Source organism: Panthera pardus, unplaced genomic scaffold, assembly GCF_024362965.1.
Source record: "Panthera pardus isolate Hobbes unplaced genomic scaffold, ASM2436296v1 HiC_scaffold_4, whole genome shotgun sequence".
Taxonomy (NCBI): domain Eukaryota; kingdom Metazoa; phylum Chordata; class Mammalia; order Carnivora; family Felidae; genus Panthera; species Panthera pardus.
In genome coordinates, this window is record NW_026526969.1 from 6,628,355 (window position 1) to 6,651,220 (window position 22,866).

The 22,866-nt window shown below is 40.5% G+C and overlaps 1 protein-coding gene across 2 annotated transcripts in view; it reads right to left on the reverse strand.

The window, feature by feature from the left end:
- Positions 1 to 22,866, reverse strand: part of POM121C (POM121 transmembrane nucleoporin C) — a 45,718-nt gene that overhangs the window by 12,164 nt on the left and 10,688 nt on the right. The window contains exons 1-5 of one of the 2 annotated variants that reach the window (XM_019421650.2): positions 13,204 to 13,800; positions 12,065 to 12,280; positions 11,375 to 11,533; positions 9,658 to 9,738; positions 7,991 to 8,162 (exon numbers count right to left, since the gene is read on the reverse strand). In XM_019421650.2, the coding sequence (XP_019277195.2) occupies positions 7,991 to 8,162; positions 9,658 to 9,738; positions 11,375 to 11,533; positions 12,065 to 12,280; positions 13,204 to 13,775 (1,200 nt within the window). In that variant the 5' untranslated portion in view covers positions 13,776 to 13,800. Of the gene's footprint in view, positions 1 to 7,990; positions 8,163 to 9,657; positions 9,739 to 11,374; positions 11,534 to 12,064; positions 12,281 to 13,203; positions 13,801 to 22,866 lie in introns of those variants that run through there. The other variant, XM_019421651.2, reaches the window with a different exon arrangement.

Below are 22,866 nucleotides of genomic sequence, written 5' to 3' on the forward strand. Positions count from 1 at the left end.
AAAGCTTTTGGCAGTCTCATATGGCTGGAAAGACAAAAATGAATTCAGGGTCTTCCAAAGTAGGGGGTCCTTAATAAGACCTAAAGCTTTCTGGTTGGGATCCCAAAGGTTACATACGAGGAGATAGGGCAAATCAGAAATAAAGCAGCCCTCACGAGAACTGACAACCAACTCAAAACCATGTCAATTCTACCTGGACAGAAGTAACCTGCCACTATCCTAACTACTGCCCAAGTAAAGTAAAAAAGTAAAACCTCCCTGGAGGAAGACACCATCATTCAGAGCTTTAAGTCACCATTACTTTTTTTTTTTTTTTTTTGTCTGACACAGAAATAAAGCAACAACAAAAATATATAAGAAAGTAATAGTTATCCAATACCCCAGAGGAAAAAATCAGACATCAACAACAGACCAGAAGACTCAAATGCTGGAATTATTGAATAAAACCTTAGAAGAATTGTTATACAAGAATTTAAATGACAATATGGAGAATCCTGGCACACCAGTAACAACCGTAAGAAAGAGAATCAAAACTACTTAAGACGGATGGCAGTGGATGACAGAAGGCTAAAGTAAATCAGTAAACTAGACGAAGGAAGACTAGAGGTGGAGACGAAATGACGGGAGACACAGACAGATGCGGACAAAAGGAAAAGGTCTACCATGTGCCCTAGAACACTGAGGGGGGGAGGAAATAGGGCAGAACAGTATCTGAAGAGATAATACTAGGTTGAGAGTTTTTCAAAACATATCGAGCCACAAGACAAACTCCGAGGAATATAAACTGTAAACGAGCACTTCATAAAATTTCTTTTCAAGTGAAGTTGGAACACTTACCAAAACTAAACATGTACTCAGGCACAGAGCAAATCTCAAAACAAGAACGGACAGAGGAGTATATCCTGTGAGCCAATGGAATTTAGCTAAAAACCAGTAACAAAGAGGACAAGGAATTAATGGTTTTGAAATTAAGCAATGAATTTCTAAGTAACCCATGAATCGAAGAATGAATATGAAAAATTCTTCTATTACAAAGCTGTGGAAATGCAGCTACGGTTAAGTTTGCAGGAACTGTGTAACCTTAAATACATATATTAGAAAAGGGAAAACAATGGAAAAACCCCAGTGATCTAAGAATCCGGATTAAAAAGCCAGAAAGAAATCCCAACAAATCAAACATGAAAAAAGAAAAAAAAAGGAAAAAGAAAAAAAAAGAAGTCATATCTATAAGGGCAGAAATTAAAGAAAAAGGAAAACATAAAATAGAGTGACTTCTAAAATTCATTGATACATAACCTTGAAAAAGGAACTTCCTTAATCCAATAAGGAGTATCTATCTACAAAATACCTGTATTAAACAGCACATGTAACAGGAAATGTGGAAAGCACTCCCTTTGAGATCAGGAAAGACAAGGATGTTTGCTATCACTTCTATTCAACGTTGTACTTCAGGTCTTAACCAAATGCACTAAGGCATAAGCAAACAACAGAAGGACTGCAAAGGGAGAAAAAAAGCTGTCATTATCGTAGGCAACGTGATGCACACACAAAAGTCCTAAAGAATATATAGATGCTTATGGGATTTAGCAAATTTCCTGAATACAATAATCAGTTGTATTTCTATACATCAGCAACAGATTTTAATACACCATTATAGTAGCATCAAAAACATATATCTAGGAATAAGTTTAATACGTAGAACAACTACATGGTGAAATTAAAGATGTAAATGAAGGATATACCATGTTCATGGACTGGAAGATTCAACACTGTAAAAAGGTCATTTCTCTCCAAAATAACTGGCAGATTAAAGGCAATCTTAACATCTCAGCAAGTGGTCTTTATTTAGGTGGAAATCAACAAGCTAATTCTAAACTTACAGAAAAACGCAAAGGGTCAAGATCGAAGACAATTCTGAAGAGGAATGAAAGAAATGAGAAAGTTGGATGACTTATTCTACTACACACCAAAACTAAAAGACTGTGTGGCACAGCGTAGAAAAGAAGACAGGTACAGGGCAGAAAAACAGACCAACAGAACAGAATCTAGATATGGATCCACATATATCTATGGACACTTAAATCATAACAAAGGCAGTGCCACAGCGCAAGAGGGAAAGGGTGATCCATCCTTTCAATAAATGTTGCTAAGTCGAATGGATATTTATGTGGAAAGACACTAATTTTGATCCGTACCTCGCATCATATACAAAAATCAACTTCAGGTGGATTATAGATCCCAATGTGAGAAGAAAAATAATAACGCTTCTAGAAGGTAGCATAACACCACCATGACTTCAGGTAGACAAAAAGTTCCTAAACAGTGCACACAATACATTAACCATAAGAGTAAATCTGAAGAAACCCAAGTGGTGAGACACAGAATAGGACAGTGATTTGTTGCAATACATAGAATTCAGAGAGCTTGCATCTAGAATATATGAAGAATGTATATAAATCAGTAAAAAAAAGACAACTAAATAGAAGAAAGCCAAGAAACCTGAATAGGTACTTCATAAAAAAGGAAGTATGAATGGCCAATGAACAGTTCATACCTCTATTTCATTAGCAATCAGCAATTACAATTATAACCACAAATTACAATTAGGAAATTACAACCACAATGAAATACTATTTCACACCCACTGGAATGGGTAATTAAAGACTGGTAACACCAAGTGTCAGTGAGGCTGTGTAACCACAGGAACAAAATCTCATACTGCACTGGTAAGGGTAGGAGTATCAACGGAAACATAACGTCCTTCCTTCTTCCCTTCATCTATTTATTTATTTATATATATATTTTTAAAAGTTTATTGCCCAATGCAGGGCTTGAACTCATTAACTGTGAGATCATGATCTGAGCCAAAGTCAGTTTAACTGAGCCAGCCAGACACCCTTGAAACAAAACTTAATTTTCATTTATTCATTTAAAAAATTTTTGTTTTAACATTTATTCATTTTTGAGAGAGAGAGAGAGAGAGAGAGAGAGAGAGAGAGAGAGGGAGGGAGGGAGGGAGGGAGAGAGGGAGAGAGACGGAGCTCAAGAGGGGGTGGGCAGAGAGGGAGGGAGACAGAATCCAAAGCAGGCTCCAGGCTCTGAGCTGTCAGCACAGAGCCCAATGCGGGGCTCTAACCCACGAACCGTGAGATCATGACCTGAGCCGAAGTCAGACACTTAACCGATTGAGCCACCCAGGCACCCTGAAACATAACTTTAAAACAGTTCAATACAATCTACTAAAACTGAGAATTACACATACTTTATATACGTGCACCAAAAGATTTAATATGCATAACAGCTCCAAACTGGAAACCCAATGTCCCAACAAGAGGAGGAAAAAATTGTGGTATATTCATATAACAAAAATGAACACAGCAAGAAAATGAAAGACTTGTTGCTACATGCAACAACATGGATGCATCTCGCAAAGAAAATGGTGAGTGAAAGAAGCCAAATACCAAAGAAAACATATTCTGGTCTCCATTTATATATCAGGTTTTAAAACAGGGAAAATTATATGGTGCTAATATTCAAGAAGGAAGGAATGAGTACGAGAGGGGCTTCTGGGCGTTGAAAATTTATTGGGGCACCTGGGTGGCTCAGGTGGTTAAGCGTCTGACTCTTGATCTCTGCTCAGGATATGATCTCACGGTTCTGGAGTTCGAGCCTGGCGTCAGGCTCTGCACTGATGGCAAAGAGCCTGCTTGGGATTCTGTCTCTCCCTCTCGCTGCCCCTCCCCAACTTGTGCTCTCGCTCTTTCAAAATAACAAAGTTAAAAAAAGAAAAAGAAAATGACTTATTACTTGACCTGGGTGCTGGTTACATGGAGCTAAACACTTACAATACTTGTTTTTCTACATTAGACTCTGATTTAAAAAAATATTTTCAACATGGATCATATGACACAGAATGCTATGCAATATATGATAAAAAAGGATGTTTTTCAAAAAAGCACACGTGATGATCCCATTTGTGTAACACAGACCAGTAATTCTGTGTATTATCTGTGTTTGCATATAGCACGAATGTTAACAGGTACTATGGGACAGAGCCTGGGACACCCAGGGCAGGGGAATTTTATTTTACTTAAAACCTTTTTGAAACCAGGAAATGTACTACTTGCAGCAGGTATCACAAATTCCAACAAAAAGAGTACACAGTAAAAAGTTTCCCTCCTACAGCAATAGTTATTCCCAGTTTTTAATGAAATCTGTCAGAATTATTCTATGCACTTTAAAAGATTAAAGAAACCAGCAGCACAAACAACAGAGGATACTACAGACACAGTTCTGCACCTTGCTTTTGTCATGTATCTTTTAGATCATTCACATCAGCGCCTATTAAGGTACCTTATTCTTTTGGATAGTTACATAGTATTTCAACTTATGGAAAAACTGTCATTCAACCCCCCCACCCCCCACCCAAAGGCACATTTACATTGTTTCCAAGATTCTGCTATTAAAATGCTACAATCAACATCCTTGTATATGTTTTCCAGTGTATATGTAGAATTAATTCCGAAAAGCAAGGCTGCTGGACCAAGGGCACCTGCATCTCTAATATTGGTAATTACCTGCCACACTGCCCTCTAGAGAACTGTATGAATTGACACTCCCACCAGCATTGCACAAGAAGACCGTTTTCACAAATACTTTCATGGCTTTTATTTTACATTTAAATCCTGTTTCTCCAATATAGGAAAATCCGCCCAAACTCACTCATAAGAGACACAAATACTACTCCTCACCTAACTGGTAAAAATCCAAAGCTATGACAACCTTCATCTATTGATTACTATGGAAAAATGGTGACTCATACGATGCTGATGGGAATGCTAAATGGTACATACTCTAAGAAGGGGAAGTTAACAATATCTAGCAAAACTACACATGCATTTAACCTTTGGCCTGGAAATCTATATTCTGGGGAAGCTATCCTAGAAGTGTAAAGGCCAAAGTGTGAAATGACACATGAACTAGAGCATTACCTACAGCACCATCTGTCCCAGCACTAGATGGAAACAACCCAATGTTTGTCACCAAAGGGAAAGAGTGACTATGCAGGTGTAGAGGGAAAGACGAAGCAAGGCTCAAACTTGCACCTATCACTGCCTCAAAGGTTAGAAGGTGGGCTTTACAGATAGACATGGATTTGCATATGGTTTTGAGGGGAAACAAAAAAAACAGTGGAAGGACGATCAAAAAGTAATAAAACAGGAAGGGAACAACATGGAGTAGAAAGAGGTGGCAACCGGACTTCTGAGTGTATTTTGCTTTATCGTATTTGATAAAGAACGTCCGAACGTCCTTCGGACGATTTAAGTATTTTATTTTACATAATTAAAAGCAAACTATATTCAAAAATAAAAGAAATCCCTAAAACATTAAAATACACTGAATAAACCTTACCGTATATCAAGTTGGTGGTGTAAATGAGAACACTGAATTCACATTACTTTATAACACGTATTTTGATTGTATATTCCCCAGTACCCATACAAGGATATACACTAACAACAAAATGAGTCACAAATAATTCTTAAGCTGGTTTGTCTTATTGTTTGTAATGGCACTGATATCATTATTTTGAAATCGTGTGTACTAGGGACCCATCAAATAAGTAATTATGAAGCGACATTTTTTGTATAAGAATACATAAAAATATAAAATCAAAGAAATTATGTAAAAAGTTCTGTAATCCTAAATCTGAATTTGAAATATCAGTACAAACTAACGATTGAGCGTCCTCTTTCTAAAGGGTACGCATACCTTAATGGTCCTAGAGACTGTACCTACAAATATCATTTCCAACTCAAAAAAACCAAGGCTGTCTGAACAAAGAGACTTCAGTTTGAGTTGGAAATGTACACAAAAGATTTTTTTTTTTTTTTTTTTTTTTAAGTTAAAAAGGACTGAAGTTATTTATCAAAAACTACTGGGGTAAGAGCACCTGTGTGGAGTCTGCTTGGGAGTTTCTCTCTCTGCCCCTCCCCCTCTCACGCTGTCTCACTCTCAAAATAAATAAACTTAAAAAAAATACTATTTTTCACAAACTTGAAGGTTTGTGGCAACTCTTGCTTTAAGCAAGTCTATTGCTGCCATTTCCCCAACAGCATGTGCTCACTTCATGTCTCTGTCTCACATTTTGTAAGTCTTACAATATTTCCAACTCTTTATCATCATTCTATGTGTTATAATGACCTGTGATCAGTGATCCTCAATACTCTTACTGTAACTGTAACTGTCTTAGAACATCACAACCCATACCCGTGCAAGGTGGCAAACTGAACTGGTAAATGCATGTGTCCTGTTCCACCAACTGGCACTTCCCCCACCCTCTCTCTCCCTTTCCTCGGGCCTCCCTATTTGCCGAGATACAAAAGTACGGAAATCACACCAAGAACAAGCCTACAATGGCCTCTAAGTGTCCAAGTGAGAGGAAGAGTCGCATGTCTGACTTTCAAGCAAAAGCTACAAATGATCAAGCTGAGCGAGAAAGACAGGTCAAGAGCCGAGACACTGAAAGCTAGGCTTCTCGTACCCAATAACCAAGGTGTGAACGCAAAGGAAAAGGTATTGAAGAAATCAGCAGTGCTACCCTAAGGAACACACAAATGATAAGGTGAGGAGGCCTTATTGCTGAGAGGGAGGAAGTCTCAGTGGGCTGGACAGAAGACCAAACCAGCCACAACATTCCCTTAAGCCAAAGCCTCATCCAGAGCAAGACCCAGCTCCTCAATTCAACGAAGGCTTAGAGGTGAGGAAGCTGAAGCGAAGTCTGAAGCCAGCAAAGGCCAACTCAATGAGGTTTAAGGGAAGAAGCCGTCTGCACAACAAGGCAAAGCAGCAAGTGCTGATGGAGAAGCTGCAGCAAAGTTATCCAGAAGATCCAGCTAAGGTCATTAATGAAGGCGGCTCCACCAATCAACAGATTTTCAGTACAGAGAGCCTTACGTTGGAAGAGGCCATCCAGGACTTCTGTAACTATAAAGTCGGTGCCTGGCTTCAAAGCTTCAAAGGACAGGCCGACTCTCTTGTCACGGGCGAATGTAGCTGGTGACTTCAAGTTGAAGCCAGCGCTCACTGACCGTTCTGAAAATCCTAGGGCCCTTAAGAATTATCCTAAATCTGCGCGTTGTGATGATTACGTGAGGAAAGTTACGTAAAGTGCTTAGCACAGGGCCTATCACAGAGTAAGTGCTCCAGGTAAAGGTTACTATTTAATATTCTTTATATTCCCACGGCTGCTCTGGCTTAGGCCTTCATCTTTCATTTGTATTACCCTAAGAACCTTCTGGATTATCTTATCTCAAAAACGGTCTCCTCTCAAAAATCTTTCACACATGCCTTATTTGTTTTCTAGCTACTATATATAGGGTGTCCACTACTGACAGGCACTGTGATGGGCATTTTCCAAGCATTGCCCTCAATCTTTGTAATAATCTTTTGGAGATGAGAAAGGTTTAAGTGACTTACCCGCCCAAGGCCCTATAGGTACTAAGAGTCAAGAGTCAAGATTTGAACGCAAGTCTGTCTGGTAGCAAAGCTTGCTCTGTTCCCTAGGCCACACTACTTCCTCTTACTAAGAAAGAATTGCAAATTTTTCTAAAAAAGAAATTTTTTTAATGACAGTATTTTAAAAACTTTCACTAAATTCTCAATAACAATCGGGTGAATTTCTTTTCTAAGACCCAGTGCAATCGGGACTGAATCTACCTTTTCAATTAAATTAGTATCATTTATGGAATTCTTCATCCTTTAGTCTATTTATCTGCAATACTGGCTGTTTTGTGCCACATGCCCTGGTTTGCTTTCTGGGCTTTCTAGTCCATCCCTGGGTCTACCGTTACCGTTCAAGGGTTTGTATCTTCTGTTTAGCTCAGAGGTAACCCCAATATCTGACAAACAGAAGGTGCCTAGTAAACACTGGCTAATCAACTAATTAATGCTTGGAACGCATTTCTCCCATAGCACAGGATGAACGTACCTGAGAGAAACCTCGAGAAGAACTGTAAGAACTGGTAATGGCATTGCGGCTGGAGCTAGGGATGCCACCTGTGTACGTGCTTGTCAAGGAGCTCATGGAAGAGGTGCGGGATCTCTTATTCAAGTGGTCATCTGAGCTCTGGGAATTGAGACCTCTTTTCAGAGAGCCAGGCCTAATACAAGAGAAAAGGACAGTGAGGTGCACAAGGCAACATTCTTTGAAGGCTTTCATCCGTGGCTATAAAATGTTTCTTAAATAAACTTAATAAAAAAGGATAAAGCTCTTAATATTACTGTCACCACTTCAGCTAAATATCTCTGACAAAGGCAGGAAGGGAAAGCCAAATATTCAAAAAGTGAAATGTAGGATTCCACTTAAATAAAATTAAAAAAAAAAAAAATATTTTAGAAAATGCACCCTAATCTACAGTGACAAAAAGCAGATCAGTGGATGCCTGGGGATAGAGGCAGGACTGGAGAGAGGTGCTACTAAGGGGCACGGGGAAACTTGTGAAGGTGACGGTTATGTTTATTACCTCGATTGTGGCAATGGTTTAGCAGGTGTATACATGTCAGAACTTATCAAACTGTACACTTTAGACAGGCACAGTTTATTATAAATGTCAATTATACTTCAACAAAGCTATTAAAAAAAAAATCAGAGTTAAGAGGAACCAACCAATTTTTCTAAGCTTCCAGCTGAAACAAAAATTCTCTAAACATCTTTCTTGTAGAATAGTCATCCAACCTTTGTTACAATGTAGACAACTCACGATCTCCTAGAGTGATGACTGTTAGCCACTCTTACACTGGATGGAGGAAATGTATTTCCCCTAAGGTCCACCTATTTCACCAGGGGAATCCCATCTGGAGCCAAACCAAGCGACTGTTTTCCTTCTTTTTTTTCCATGCGACTGTCCTTGAGGTTCTTGAAGACCATTAGCCTCCCCTCCCTCATTTCCTTATCCTCCTTGAGATTTTTTCTCCTTTGGGTTAGTACTTTGTACCTTTAAAACCCATTCATGTGCCACCACCACCCCTTAACATCTTATAATTGCTTCACGTGGAATGAATGTCAGGTTGTGTTTATCTTCTCTTACCGTGTAGGGCATCGAAGCAAGCACAGCACTGCATGGATGATCTGAACAGAATTAAGGGAAGCAGGACTGCCTCTCACCTGCTCCATGCTAGTCTTTGTTCTTTTATCAGTACAGACTAGGAGCACATCCGCTCTTCTGACAGCCTTATCATACTACTAACTCAATAAGCATGTAAGTCACCCCAAGTACCTCACCAATTTCTAAGCCACTTTCCCTCCTATCCAATTCTTCCTTAAATATACTTCAACTCACACGTACAAACTTAACATTTATCTTCAATGTCACACTGTTGCATTTTATCCATTGCACAAACCTGTTTACATATGTGGTTAAATACATTTACAAACTCTTAGCCTTACCATATTTTATCCATAGTAATGAAAAAATATTAGAAGAAATTAGATGATACTGTGGCACATTACTCAAAATGTTCCTCTCCAATTTCAAAGATTTGAACCTGAATTAATAAAGCATCACAAAAAAGCACAGAGTAAAATCTACAGGAAAACAGCTCTGAGGGTTCCCTTTCCCCAACAGTCTATCTCATTCAGATAAGAGTCTCACTTACTTAGGCACAAAAGCAGCAGGAACTCCATTAGCCACCAGGGGCTCAAATGCCGAATGTCCACTCCCACTGCTATCATGGCGCCTGTGACAAATCAAAAAACCCTCAATTAAATGAAATGACTGTTTTTTTTTTTCTTAGAGTATCTCCTCATATTCCTGGAACCTTATACTATTTCCATGGCATATAAGTTCCACGCTAGATAAGGAAAAGTTGCTTCAAATCCTAAAGATTCTGAAAGGTAAATTTATTCGAAGATTGTCCTCATACCAAGGGAAGTATAAACATGCTTCAAGACCTTTTGACCTTATTAAGGTGTATCAATTAATTGCTAACTTCTCTCCAAAGTTTTACAATCACAAATTTGATACTCTACCATCCACAGATTAAAACCAAAAAACCAATGAACACTTTAGGGACCAACCCACACATCCCATAGTGTTCTAAAGGTTAATATGGCAAATCCGTTAGGGAAAAATGTCATATAACACACATAAGAAGGACCTATGCATGGTGCCCATAATCACCGCTTACTCCAAGTGTGAGAAAGATAACAGGGTCTTCAGTTATATAGGCTCATGGGGTGAAGAAAAATTATAACTGGAGAACAAGGGAGACCTACTGGGAATATAAAAAAAGAGTCCTTCTCCTGCCTCCAACCCCCACTCGCCACCCCTGCTTAGCTAGCTAACATTAGTTCAAAGTGCTCACTTGTAAATCATCTCTCCACCATCAGATCTTCCCACATCACATAAAACACTTCCACTTATTAATATTTCCCTACCTAATTTTCCACTGGCAGTATCAAAGATGGCCATCTTTGAACTTGTAGGAGATGAAAAATCTAGTCTAGGTAATAGAAACAATATATTTAACAAGTATGGGGTCCACTGTCTCCTCAGAGTGCTTCCTTGTCTAATATAAAGAACCCCCCCCCCCTTCTAATTAGTCTGTTAGATCCACCCTGTTGTTTCTTTTTTTTTTTTTTTTAACCTCTAGACACAATCTAGAATTCCTCATCTTCTTATCCAAGTCCCATGGGAACTCCATCTTGCTCGCTGCCCTATCCACAGTACCTGGAGTAGGCCCTGGCAAAAAGAAGGTGCTCAATCTGTTGAATCAAAAGACTGGAATCCTGAACTGATTCTTGGAAAGCCATAAGCAGTTCGGCATCCTAACTAGTGACTTCAGCCTCTACTCTTTCCACACTCAGGAGATAGTTTATTCCATTTTCATTAAGATATCAGAAATCAAACAATGAAATTGGTTTTACTCTCATTACTGATAAATCTGCCATATTCCAGTCTTCACCTTTCTTTGCTAAACGTTTCTTCAGCACAAGTAAGACACTTGAAATGGGGGTTACCCAAATAACTGAACAACACAAGCTGGTGAGGGAAAGATTGTTAGCATTCTCTCTAAAAAATAAGATTCAGCACATTTGTATCAAAAGTATGAGGCTAACATGGCTAACAGCTGTCAGCTTATCTCTGGCACTTATGGAAAAGGTAAATTATAAAGTTTAACTGGTATCTTAGAAAACTAAGAACATTAAAGCCCTTGTTACCAAGCTCTTCCACGGAAGCCAAAGAAGCCTACTATAAATATAAAGCTCACAAACTGGAGTTGGCCTTTGTATCTTTTTGGCAATGATCTGTATTTCAACAAATCACAGGAGTCCATGTGGGAGGCCTGTTTAATACTCTGCTGGGCTGGTTACCTTCTTTTATTTTCCTGGCTATCAAAAAATATTTGGTCTTCTTCCTCCACCGTCCTTTTCTTTCTCTCCTTGAGGGCACTCAGTACAGTTTCCTTTGCACATGGGTCTGGGGCATTATTTGATGGTGAGGACAGTGTGGAGTTGATTATCTGCTCTGGTCTGTAAGGAAAGATAATATTCTAGCATCAACACATTTTAATAACCATGTCAGGGACAGTAGAGTGGCTCAGTTGGTTAAGCTTCTGTCTTGGCTCAGGGCATGATCTCACGGTTCGTGGGCTTGAGCCCTACACATCGAGCTCTCTGCTGTCAGCACATAGCCTGCTTCAGATCCTCTGTCCCTGTCTCTCTCTGCACCCCCCCCCCACATTCACTCTCTTTAAAAAATAAATGAACGTTAAAAAAATAAGTAATCATGCCATACAGCACAGACTTCAGCCGCTGAAAATCAGAAGCTAACTGATAAGCAAACGTATACACTGATAGAAACTGCCCCTAGCAATTAAAGCTACAGCCTAAGGCCAAAACAAAACAAACATAAAAAACTGTTCAAGGACCAGATTTAGGGATTTCTCATTCAAATAAGCAGTTTCTTCCCTTCTATGCTTTACATTTGTTTTGTCAGAGGAGTAGCTATAGAAGAATAAGTGGAAATAAATCGGAGTTCATTCTGCCAGCAGTAATACTCACATTGGCGAACGAGCCAATTTACTATCCGGAGGAGCAATCCTCACTGTCACTGGGCTGCACACCATTTTGGAATTACGAGCAGATAGCACAGTCTTCTTGTGATAACCATTCCAGCACACTGTAGGAAGTACCCCCAGAAGGGAATATTGGGCCTGCTGGATTGGGTATCGTCTTCGAGGTGTTATGACAAACCGGTTTGATAAAGTCCCACAATCCCTATGGAGAATGGGAGACACACTATAGAATCAAAGAAGCTTAAAAGAATGGCAGAAAACGTAGACTCCTAAAGCATCACGTGGGTTCGGTTATTTTCCAGAGAGCTCAGACCGCTTTTTGAGCCACACAAAACAGCATTTTTATGGCAACGTTCCCCCATTCCATCTAAGGGTGGCAAGTGGCAGCTGTTGAACAGCTGTCCCTACAATGGATTTCAACAATTTTGAGAGGGAAATTGAAAACCCTGCCCACACAAGGAAAACTACAATGGAAGGAAAGTGCATGTTAGGGCACGCCAGGCGGCACTTTTGAAGAATTCTCAAAGCATTTCAGTTTTTTATGCTGAGTCATAAGTAATATACACCCAAAGTCAAACATTTTTACTACCTAAAGTTGATCCTTCAACTACTTGTGTTTATCCATAATCTAATATTTTCACCAAAGTTTTGGATTTCCTTGTGTCACTCAGCTATTGGGACTAAACGGAAATGCCTCTTTGATATTTATCATCAAATTTTATCAAAGAGGGGTCTCCTGGGAACACCGCTTTGATGTACTTCTCCTACTGGTCGAAAGGAAAAAATGTAACAAAATATACGATCTAAACTATTCTTGAAAGAACAAGATATTTTCACCAGAAGTGGGATATTTTAGTAGCTTATTAAGTATCCTGCTGAATCCATGCCGTATGAAAATTAAGTTTTAAAAACTGTAAGGAAGGAAACAGCTCTGCCAGCACATCTCATCCCAAAGGTTCGAGGAGGGCAGGAGGCGGCTGACACACACCAAGGTGTTTAAAGAGGACAAAGCGACACAGAATCCACTTTGACTTAACGAAAAAGAAAATCGGATTTAAAAGTTAAGCCCTCCATTCAAAGCTGGTCGACAAAGAGGAGGGTCTGGGGAAGGTGAGCGTATCTTACCGGTGGGAAGGCCTCCTCGAGGGTCGGAGAAGAGGAGTGGGGAGAGAAGGGTGAATGTGGTGAGCGCGATGCGCCGAGTGCGCTGGCGACGCGGCGCGCGCGGACGCGCAGCGGCGGCCAGGCCTCTCCAGCAGGTCCCTGGCCTCCGGGGCGGGGACAGGCTGCGGGGGGCCGGGCTTGCCCAGGTAACTGCCCATGAGGAGCAGTTCGGCCGGGTCGGGTCCTTCGAGCGGGCTCCGCGGCTCTAGGAGACTTCCGTTCACCGCCGACTTGGCCGGAGGCGAAGCGTGCAGTGCTCGCTGACGCCGCGCGCTCCGAACGAACGAGGAGAGGGCGCGCGAACCTCGGGGCTCGCGGCTCAGTCCCCACCAGGCCGCGGTGGCCCCCACGGCCAGCCAGGCCAGCGCCGCCGCCGCCGGCACCAGGTACAGCACGAGGCCGAACAGCGACAAGCCAAGGAGCGCCGCCCCGGCCGACCCACCGCAGCCCCCGCTCCGGCCCCGGCCGTCCCTGGCGCTCGCTATCGGCCGCCGCCGCTCGCCTCCGCCAGCCGCCGCAGCCGCCGGAGACATCGCGGCTCCGCGCCGCGGAGAAGACTTAAATATCCCAGCGTGCACCGCGCCGCGCGCCGCGTCATCGCGCGCCGGCTGCGTCACTGCGCGCGCGACCCGGACGCGCGACCGCCGCGGGCAACGCCGCTGCTGCCCGGCAACGCGCTAGACCCGACCCAGCTCCGCAAAGGCGGTCTCGCAGAAACGCGGCGCTCGTCTTCTGGCGGGTTCCGCGCGTCCACCGCACCGCACCGCACCCCACCCATACCGAGGTGAGCCTGTGGAAGAGTCGCGTTAAGAATAAAAGCTCCGGAAAGCGACGTGATGTTTGATCCATGTTATTTTCTAGGGGACTAACGTCCCCGGAACAGTGTTACCAGAGGTAGTGAGTTTTTTCAGTTGCCCTGTTTACTGCCCAAGGGGGTTTACTTCTACAGCAACACTGAAATGCAAGACCAACCCAAACCAACCACCCTTGTTAAATGTGTATCTAATTCTAATAAATTCCCGCTCAAGCAGTCTAACAAAGAGTCTAACAGATTGCGGATCAAACCTTAAGCTGCGACCTGAGTCGGAGTTGCTGCGGTACAAATTGTTTCAGTGGTACAGTTATCTACCAAATTTCACATCGGGTCCAGAATCGGGGAGATTTTGAGGATTTGTGATCAATTTACCTACGTTAAATGTGGTGGTCTTAGAAAGTGGGCTCGTGGTTGTCGAGGGCTGGGGAGTGTGTTGGGGGTCGGAAAATGGAGACTGCTAAAAAGTAGAGTTTTCTTTTTGAAGGGCAACAAAACTGTTTTAAAATTAGATTATGGTGATTGTTGCAGAATCCTGTGAATTGTATGGCATGTGAATTGTATCTTAATAAAACCGCTGAAAACAAAGAAACCTTTAGTGGTCTGCCAATTCAGATTTTGAACTAGCTGAGCTTCCTGGACCATTCACTCACTCCACTGCTAATCTGCACTGAAGAGATGAAAGGGGAAAAGCCAGGGTCTCTGATCTCTACAAACCTTCTCTTTAGTAGAGAAGAAATAGGTGTAAGTAGAAAGCTACAATTCAGTGTGGCCAGTGTGATAACAGACGCACAAAAGAGAGAGGGAATGATAAAGAAGTAGATAGGCTGGGAGGTGTTACTGGAGGGGAGAGAACTGGCTAAAGCAAGTTCAAGGCAAATACGGGAGCACTGTGCAGAGGCACAGAGATGGAAAGGAGTATGATACAAGAGTCTCCGAACAGTTCAATGTGGCTGGAGACTGGGAAGTTTGAGGGAATAAAGAGGTTGGAAAGATAGGCAGGACTCGGTAAAGATGCCTCTGGAGCAATTTGAAGAGATGAGAAAGGCACGCAGTTCTCCCCAACCCACTGCAAGGGCAATTCGGCTTCTGTTTGATTTCATATAAGACTTCATTTGACAAGCAAAGGGATGGGCTGTTATTTAGGAACAAATGTCAATAGCAGCAGCGGAATGGCGGGACAAAAGCCAAGCTGCAGTGAGTTAAACAATGAAATGGAAGACGAGGAAATGGAGGCAGTGACTGCAGACTTCCCATTCAAGAATTGGGATACTATGGAAAAAGAAAGTATCTAGCTCAGCAAGGGTCCTTTAAATTATCATATATTACTGGAATTGAGAGGAAGAGCCAGACATAAAAGCCATCAGTGTATACATGTTGGGAGACTAAGATTACTTTGGAATTAATGTAGATCGAGAGAGGTCTGAGACCTGAGCCCCAGGGCACCCCAGTGTTTACAAGTCGAAGAGATGGACACACAAAACCTGAAAATCATTTAGTAAAATACAGATAAGTATGACTACATTAAAATGTTAACACTCCTGTATGGGAAAAGACAACACAGGTGCTAAAAGAGAAGCTAATTAAGACTGAGAAAAAAAAACCACTCTCATATAAGCAAATAAACCTCATATAAAAAAACACATAAATGAAATTTATAAGGAATCAGTAACAAAAAGACTCAAATGTAAAAAGTACAAGTGATATAAAAATTAATTCATTGAATAGGAAACCCAAATAGGTAGTAATAAGTAAATATATATGTACATGTATTTAACCTCACTAGTAATCTAGGAAGGCTTTACGGTAGTAAAAATTTTGCATTCCTTTGCTCAAGGAGAAAAATTTAATGGTTCAACAAGATCAAATTGTGGCAAGAATGTGGAACAAATGGAACTTACATACTGTTTGTGGATTCGTAAAACTATGATTTGGAGAGCAATTTGGCAATATCTAGGTAAGAGTGAAGAAACAGGTACCTCCTAACTGTGCAGTTCCACTTCTGGGTACAAAGACAGCCACTGCAGCATCATTTGCATTACCGGCAATCTGAACAACCCTAAATGTCTAATGCCTACCGACCCAAGGACAGATGGACAGTGTATAATTCAGATCATAAAATACTATAAAGGCCGCTGAAAAATTAACCACCTTTCTAGCCATAATTAAGTGATTCCAGGCCAGTCCTCCCACCATAAACAACTATAAAAATGGACAAAATTTATGAGGCAACTACTGTCAGAACAGCGGAAAGCTCAAGACTGATCCCTGAGAGGACGCTCCTGAGTGAGCCTTGAAAATCACCTAGTTCCTCTACTTGGGGACAATTTCCCAAGTTCAGTGCAGACAGCTAGAGTAGGGCTGAGGAGGCAAAAATCAGACTTCAGGATTGCTCAAATTGCTGGAAACCACTGGGCAGAGCAAGAGAAAGGAGGATGTCATGCAGACAGGGAGTTCCCTAAGTCTATGTGTGAGTTCCCCAAAAATCTGTGGCTGAAGGCTGGAGTGATGGTTAATTTTATGTCTCAACTTGACTGGGGCTCAGTGTGCCCAGATATTTGGTTAAAGATTATTTTTGGGATGCCTGTGAGAGTATTTCTGGATGAGATTAACATTTGAATTGGTATACTAAGTAAAGAAGATTCCCCTTCCACAGGGGAATTGGTTGGTAAGCCTCAACCAATCTGTTGAAGGCCTGAATAGAACAAAAGGCCTGGGTAAGAATTCTTTCTGCCTGGCTTTGAGCTGGAACATCTGTCTTCTCTCCCCTACTTTCAGACTTGAACTTGGAACTCACTATCAGTTCTTCTGCTTCTTAGGCCTTTGGCCTTGGACTGAAACTATGCCCTTGGCTCTCCTGGGTCCCCCCAGCTTGTTGACTGTAGATCTTGGGACTTCTCAGCCAATTCCTAATAATACTGTGTGCGTGTGTGTGTGCGTGTGGATGTGTATCCATCCTATTGGCTCTGTTTCTCTGGAGAACCCTGAATAATATAGTTGGGCTGTATATGCACAGAGAGACCACCTGAGGAGTACCAGAAAGCAAAGCACTAAATGGGTTAAGATTATAACAGAAATACTAGAGTTAGAGCAATCCTGGGGTAAGAGCATTGCCAGGGGAGTTCTGGCCCTACCAAAATGGAGAGATCTCATAAATGCATTTTTTAACATCCTTGGCATCCAGCTGAAACAGCAGAAAGGCTACAACTTGAGGTAAGGACCACAGTCTAGAGTAAGACCTACTCTAGGTCTGCCTTAATAAATTCTAAAATCAAACCATGACAAGATCCACAAGCAATGAGTTTGGAGGTTGAGTCTCACCAAGTTAGTGGGGCCGTATCTGTAAAAACAAAACAAAAAACCAAGTGTAAACAAGTATAAGGTCATTAGCCAGTAATTACACTACCTGCCAAAACAAGAATCCATATATCTCATGGAGAGATAAGAGACTCCAGAGTATTGTTGACAGCATACACTATTCAATGAAAAGCCATTGAGACACACAAAGAAACAAAACAATGAGATCCATAGTCAAGAAAGAAAAAAAGCAGTATATAGAAATGAACCCAAGATGGTCTAAATGTTAGATTTAGCCAACCAAGATCTTAAAGTAACTATTATAAATACATCCAAAGAATTAAAGGAAAGTATGGTCTGAATGAGTAAACAGATACGGAATCTGCAGAGAAATGGAAATTATAAGGAAGAAACTAACAGAAATACTAAAACTAAGCAATAATTGAATTTTTTTACCAGATAAGCTTAACATCAGATTGGAGACAGCAAAATGAAGTCAGTGGACTTAAAGACAGATCAGTAGAACTGATCTCATAATGAAGAGACCTTCCAGGACCTATGAAACAATATCAAATAGTCTACATATGTTGTGTAACTGGACTGTAACAAGGAAAAGTGAGACTGGGGCAGGAGGAAATATTTAAAAGATAATGTCTGAATTTCCCAAATGTGATGAAAATTGTAACATAAAGATCCATGAAGTTGAACAAACTACAAAGCAACTAAGAGAATAACACAGCTTCCCATCAGAAACAAGGTAGGCTAGAAGACGACTAAGTTTCTTTTAAATGCTAGGGGTGTATTAGGAAGGTGCTGCCTCAGTGATGGGAAATAATCAGCCTTATACTGAGTACTGCTCTGGACCTACCTTATAAATCATTAAAGCAAAACCTAAAAGGATCAAACTGTTTTCAAGGATCTTAACTGCATCCCAAAACGAAGTTTAAGAAATGTACAGGGATAAAAAAATGACCAGTACTCAACATGATAAAATTCACAGTGTCTAGCATCCAAACAAAGATTATCAGGAATATAAACAAGCAGGAAAACACGACTCACCAAGAGAAGAGTCATCAATCAGAACTGACCCAGAACTGACACACATGTTAAAATTATCAGAGGACAATGAAAGTTGTTTTAACTGTATTCCATATGTTCAAAAAGATAACTACAGATATGGAAAAATATAAGAAATAATGGCCTCAAACTTCCCAGACATAATGAAAAATATACACCCACATATCTGAAGCTCAACCTCAAGTACAAGAAACAAAGAGAACTATAACAAGTCACATGGTAATGTCACATCATAACCAAATTGTTCAAAACCAGTGCCACAGGTAAGACCCTAAAGACAGCTAGAGATAGAATACATGTTACTTACAGAGGAACAAAGATAAAGATAATAACCAAATTTCTTGTTGGAAACAATGCAAGAGAGAAGACAGGAGAGTAACAACATCAAAGTACTAAGAGAAAAAACTAAATCTAGAGTGATATATATACCTGGTGAAAATATCTTTTTTTAAAAGGTCTTCAGACATACAAAACTAACAGTATAATTTAGTGTCAGTGTCAAACTAACAGTATAAGAAATGTTATAAACAGTAAAACAATATAAACAAGTAAAAACAGTATAAGAGATGTGCTTCAGGGAGAAGGAAAATAATTCCAGATGGAAACCTGGATCTACACAAAGGAATGAAGAGCACTGGAAATGGTAACTACATAGGTAGATATATGACTCCCCCCCCCCCATTATTTAAATCTCTTTAAGACATAATTGAGTGACATAAGCAAAATGGCAGAGTAGACAGCTTCAAGCTCCCATCCTCCAACAGAAACATCAAAAGCAAACAAATGAAAACAAAACAGAACACAAAACTAGCAGTAACTGTTAGAACCAACTTTATCAGCACTCTGGAGAACAATCAAAGGTTTACATCAATGAAACAAATGCTGAATCAAAAAAACTGCAATTTTAAAGTGGTGGAAAGCTTTGTAATGTTTTTGCTTGCCCTTCTCCCACCTACTCCCCATCTTGGCAGTAATCTTCAAGACAGAAACCTGCATTCCTAGTGTGGGAACCTGGTTCCTGGTTCCACAAAGCACAGCAGACCTTATTTGCAAATTACTATGTATATCTGCTCTATATGGGGGCTACCTGAGGGAATGATGCAGGAACTCATCTCTATTTTGCCAAACTTGGAACTCATTCAGGCTGGAAAAACAGCGGGCACTGCTTGAAAACATTGCAAAGGAGACAAGCAACCGCAGATGCATGGGGCAAAAGGTTACAGTTGAGACACACAATGAACCACTGTTATGGACTGAATTTTGTTCCCCCCAAATTTATATGCTGTACCCCAATCCTCAATGTGACTCTATTTGGAGACAGGTTCCTTAAAGAGGTAATTAAATTTCATTGAGGTCATATGGGTGGAGCCCTAATCCAGCATGACCAGTGTCCTTATAAGAAGAGGTAGAGACCCCAGGGATGTCTGTGTACAAAGACCATGTAAGAACAGAGCCAGAAGACAGACAACTGCAACCAAGAGGATTCAGGAGAAGCCAGCCCTACCAACACATTGATCTTGGACTTTCAGCATCCAAGAACTGTGTAAAAATTAATTTCTATTGTTTAAGCCATCCAGTCTGTGGTATTTTGTTATGGCAATCCCCTAACAGACTAATACAGACTGACTAAAGTATGGGAGGGAAATTGTGGGAGTTTCTATGGGAAATCAGGGCATTCATCATCACCCATTATAACAGAGGATTTAGAAGGCCACATGCATGCCCAAGGCAAGATGCATGCTCAGAATGTATCTGACAAGACCAAAGTTTTCACTTTGGCCTGATCCTAGATCAGTGTAGGCCTGGACAAGTGTTGAAGAAAAGCTGTAGCATGGAGGCAATCCACAAAGACTAGAAGTGGATTTTTTCCCCCGTCCATATTTAGCTCCTGGTATTCAAGGAAATCTCTGTCACAACATTAGCTGGATACAAGTCAACATGACAGACTTCAGCAATCACACATGACAATGATACAGTTTGCAAAAATAGTTTGGAAAAGACACTAAATAAGAGGACTATTACAACCTTCAGTGATTTAATTTTTACAAACCCCAGCAAACAGCAAGGCAGAGGGAGATCAGATTTCCAGAGTTACTATATCATTTTATACAAATGTCCAGGTTTCGATGACAATCACAAGTCATGCAAAGGAACCGGACAGTATGGTCCACTCAAGGTAACAAAAATAAACTGGCACAAATTGGCCCTGAGAATTTCCAGACCTTGGATTTAACAAAGACTTTAAAAGAACAGTGTTAAATCTGCTCAAGAACTACAGGAAACTATGGGCAAAGAGCTAAAGGAAATCAGGGAAATGCTGTTTAAGCAAAATGAGAATACTAATAAAGAGGTAACTTACAAAACGGAACCAAAAAAATTCTGGAGCTAAAAGCACATTAACTGAAATAAAACATTCATTAGATGGTTTCAAGAGCAGATGTGAGCAGGCAGAAGAATCACCGAACTTGACTGAAATTATCCAGTTCGAGAAGCAGAAAGAAAAAAGATTGAGAAAAAAATAAACAGAGACTAAGAGCCCTGTGGGACAAAAACAAGAAGACGAACACATGCATTATGGGAGTCTCAAAGAAGAGACAGAGAAAGGCAGAAAGAATATTTGAAGAAGTAATAGTGAAAACCTTCCAAATTTAGTGAAAGATATTAGTCAGCAGATCCAAGAAGTCAACAAACTCCAAATAAAGTGAGCTCAAAAAGATGCACGCCAATATACATTATAATCAAACTGTATAAAGACAAAGAGTCTTCAAGTGGTCGTGATCGGGTTGGCAGACAAGAGGGCTTCCCCCTTCTATGGAAAGGGGGTACCCTCCTCCACGTGATTCCTACAGCAGTTCAAGCTGCGGAGCACCAAGAGGTGGTGGCCGTGGAGGAAGCCAATCTGATAGAGGGGGAGGCAGAAGCAGGTATTAAAAGCAAACAAACCTTTGGACCAAAATCCCCGTTCAAAGAAACAAACAAAACAGTGGAACCTTTTCTGTCATAACTACCCAAGGACTACTAAAAGGAAAAATTGTGTTACCTTTTTTAAGTTTCCTGTTAAGTTTCCCTTCCATAATTTTTATGTTCTTGTGAGGGAAAAAAGTAAAATCTGTTAATCTTATTTGACTTTATGACATTGCTTTCAGTAAGCAAATGTTAAATGTGTTTAAGACTTGACTTGTGTACTAGTGTTGTAATTTTCCAAGTAAAAGTGTCCCTAAAGGTCACTTCCTATATCTTGATTTTTCCCAGTAAATGAGGCAAGCAATTCTAGGACCTTCCACAAACATCTAGCCATCTAAAATGGAGAGGTGGAATTCTTCTGCCTATACAAACAAGCTAGCTATTAGAGGGTGGTCGGGATATGCTACTCTTAGGATTTCAGAGTGTCTTCAAACTGAAATCTCCATGTTCTCAGTATGTAAAACCTGAGATCAGATGCTTTTATTGTAAGGAAAGTGCTATTCACCCAATAAATCCAAAAAAGCAAATGGATAATGCTGGCCATATTTTGCCTTTCTGACATTTCCTTGGGAATCTACAAGAACCTCCCCTTTCCCCTCCCCCAATAAGACCATTTAAGTGTGTGTTAAGCAAGTACAGAATACTACGTGAAAAGTTTGGCCAAAACCAACCATGAAGCTGCAAAAAAAAAAAAAAAAAAAGGACAGAGTCTTGAAAGCAGCAAGACAGAAGTGACTTGTCAAGTACAAGAGATCCTCAGTAAGATTACCAGCTGACTTACCACCTGAAACCAGAAGGCAGAGAGATGATACATTGAAAGATATCTGCACTCCCATGTTTACTACAGCATTATTTACAACAACCAAGATGTAGAAACAACCTGAGTGCCCATCAGTGGAAGGATGGATAAAAGAGATGTGGTATATGCATGCAATGGGATACTATTTACCATCAGAAAAGGAAATCCTGCCACTTGAGACAACATGGATGCACCCTTAGGACATTATGCTAAGTGAGATAAGTCAGAGAAAGACAAATACTATATGATATTACTTATATGTGGAATCCAAAAAATCCAAACTCCTAGAAACAGAGTAGAATGGTGATTACTAGACGCTGGAGGGTGGAGGAATCAAGGAGATGTTATTTTAAGTGTACAAACTTGCAACCAAGAGAAAAATGACTTCTGGAGATCTAACACGCAACACAGTGGTTATAGTCGACAATACTGTATTATAAACTTCAAAGCCTAGTACTTAATTGTTCTCAACCCAAAAGTATTAATTATGTGACATGACAGTAGTCTTAGCTAAAGCTATGGTGGTAATCTTATTGCAATATACAAATACATCAAATCAACACACTGTACACCTTAAACTTACACAGTGTTCTATGTTTACACCTCAATTTTTTTTTAAGTGGTAACAAATGCACTTGTCAACCAAGAATTTTATATCCAGGAAAAATTTCCTTCA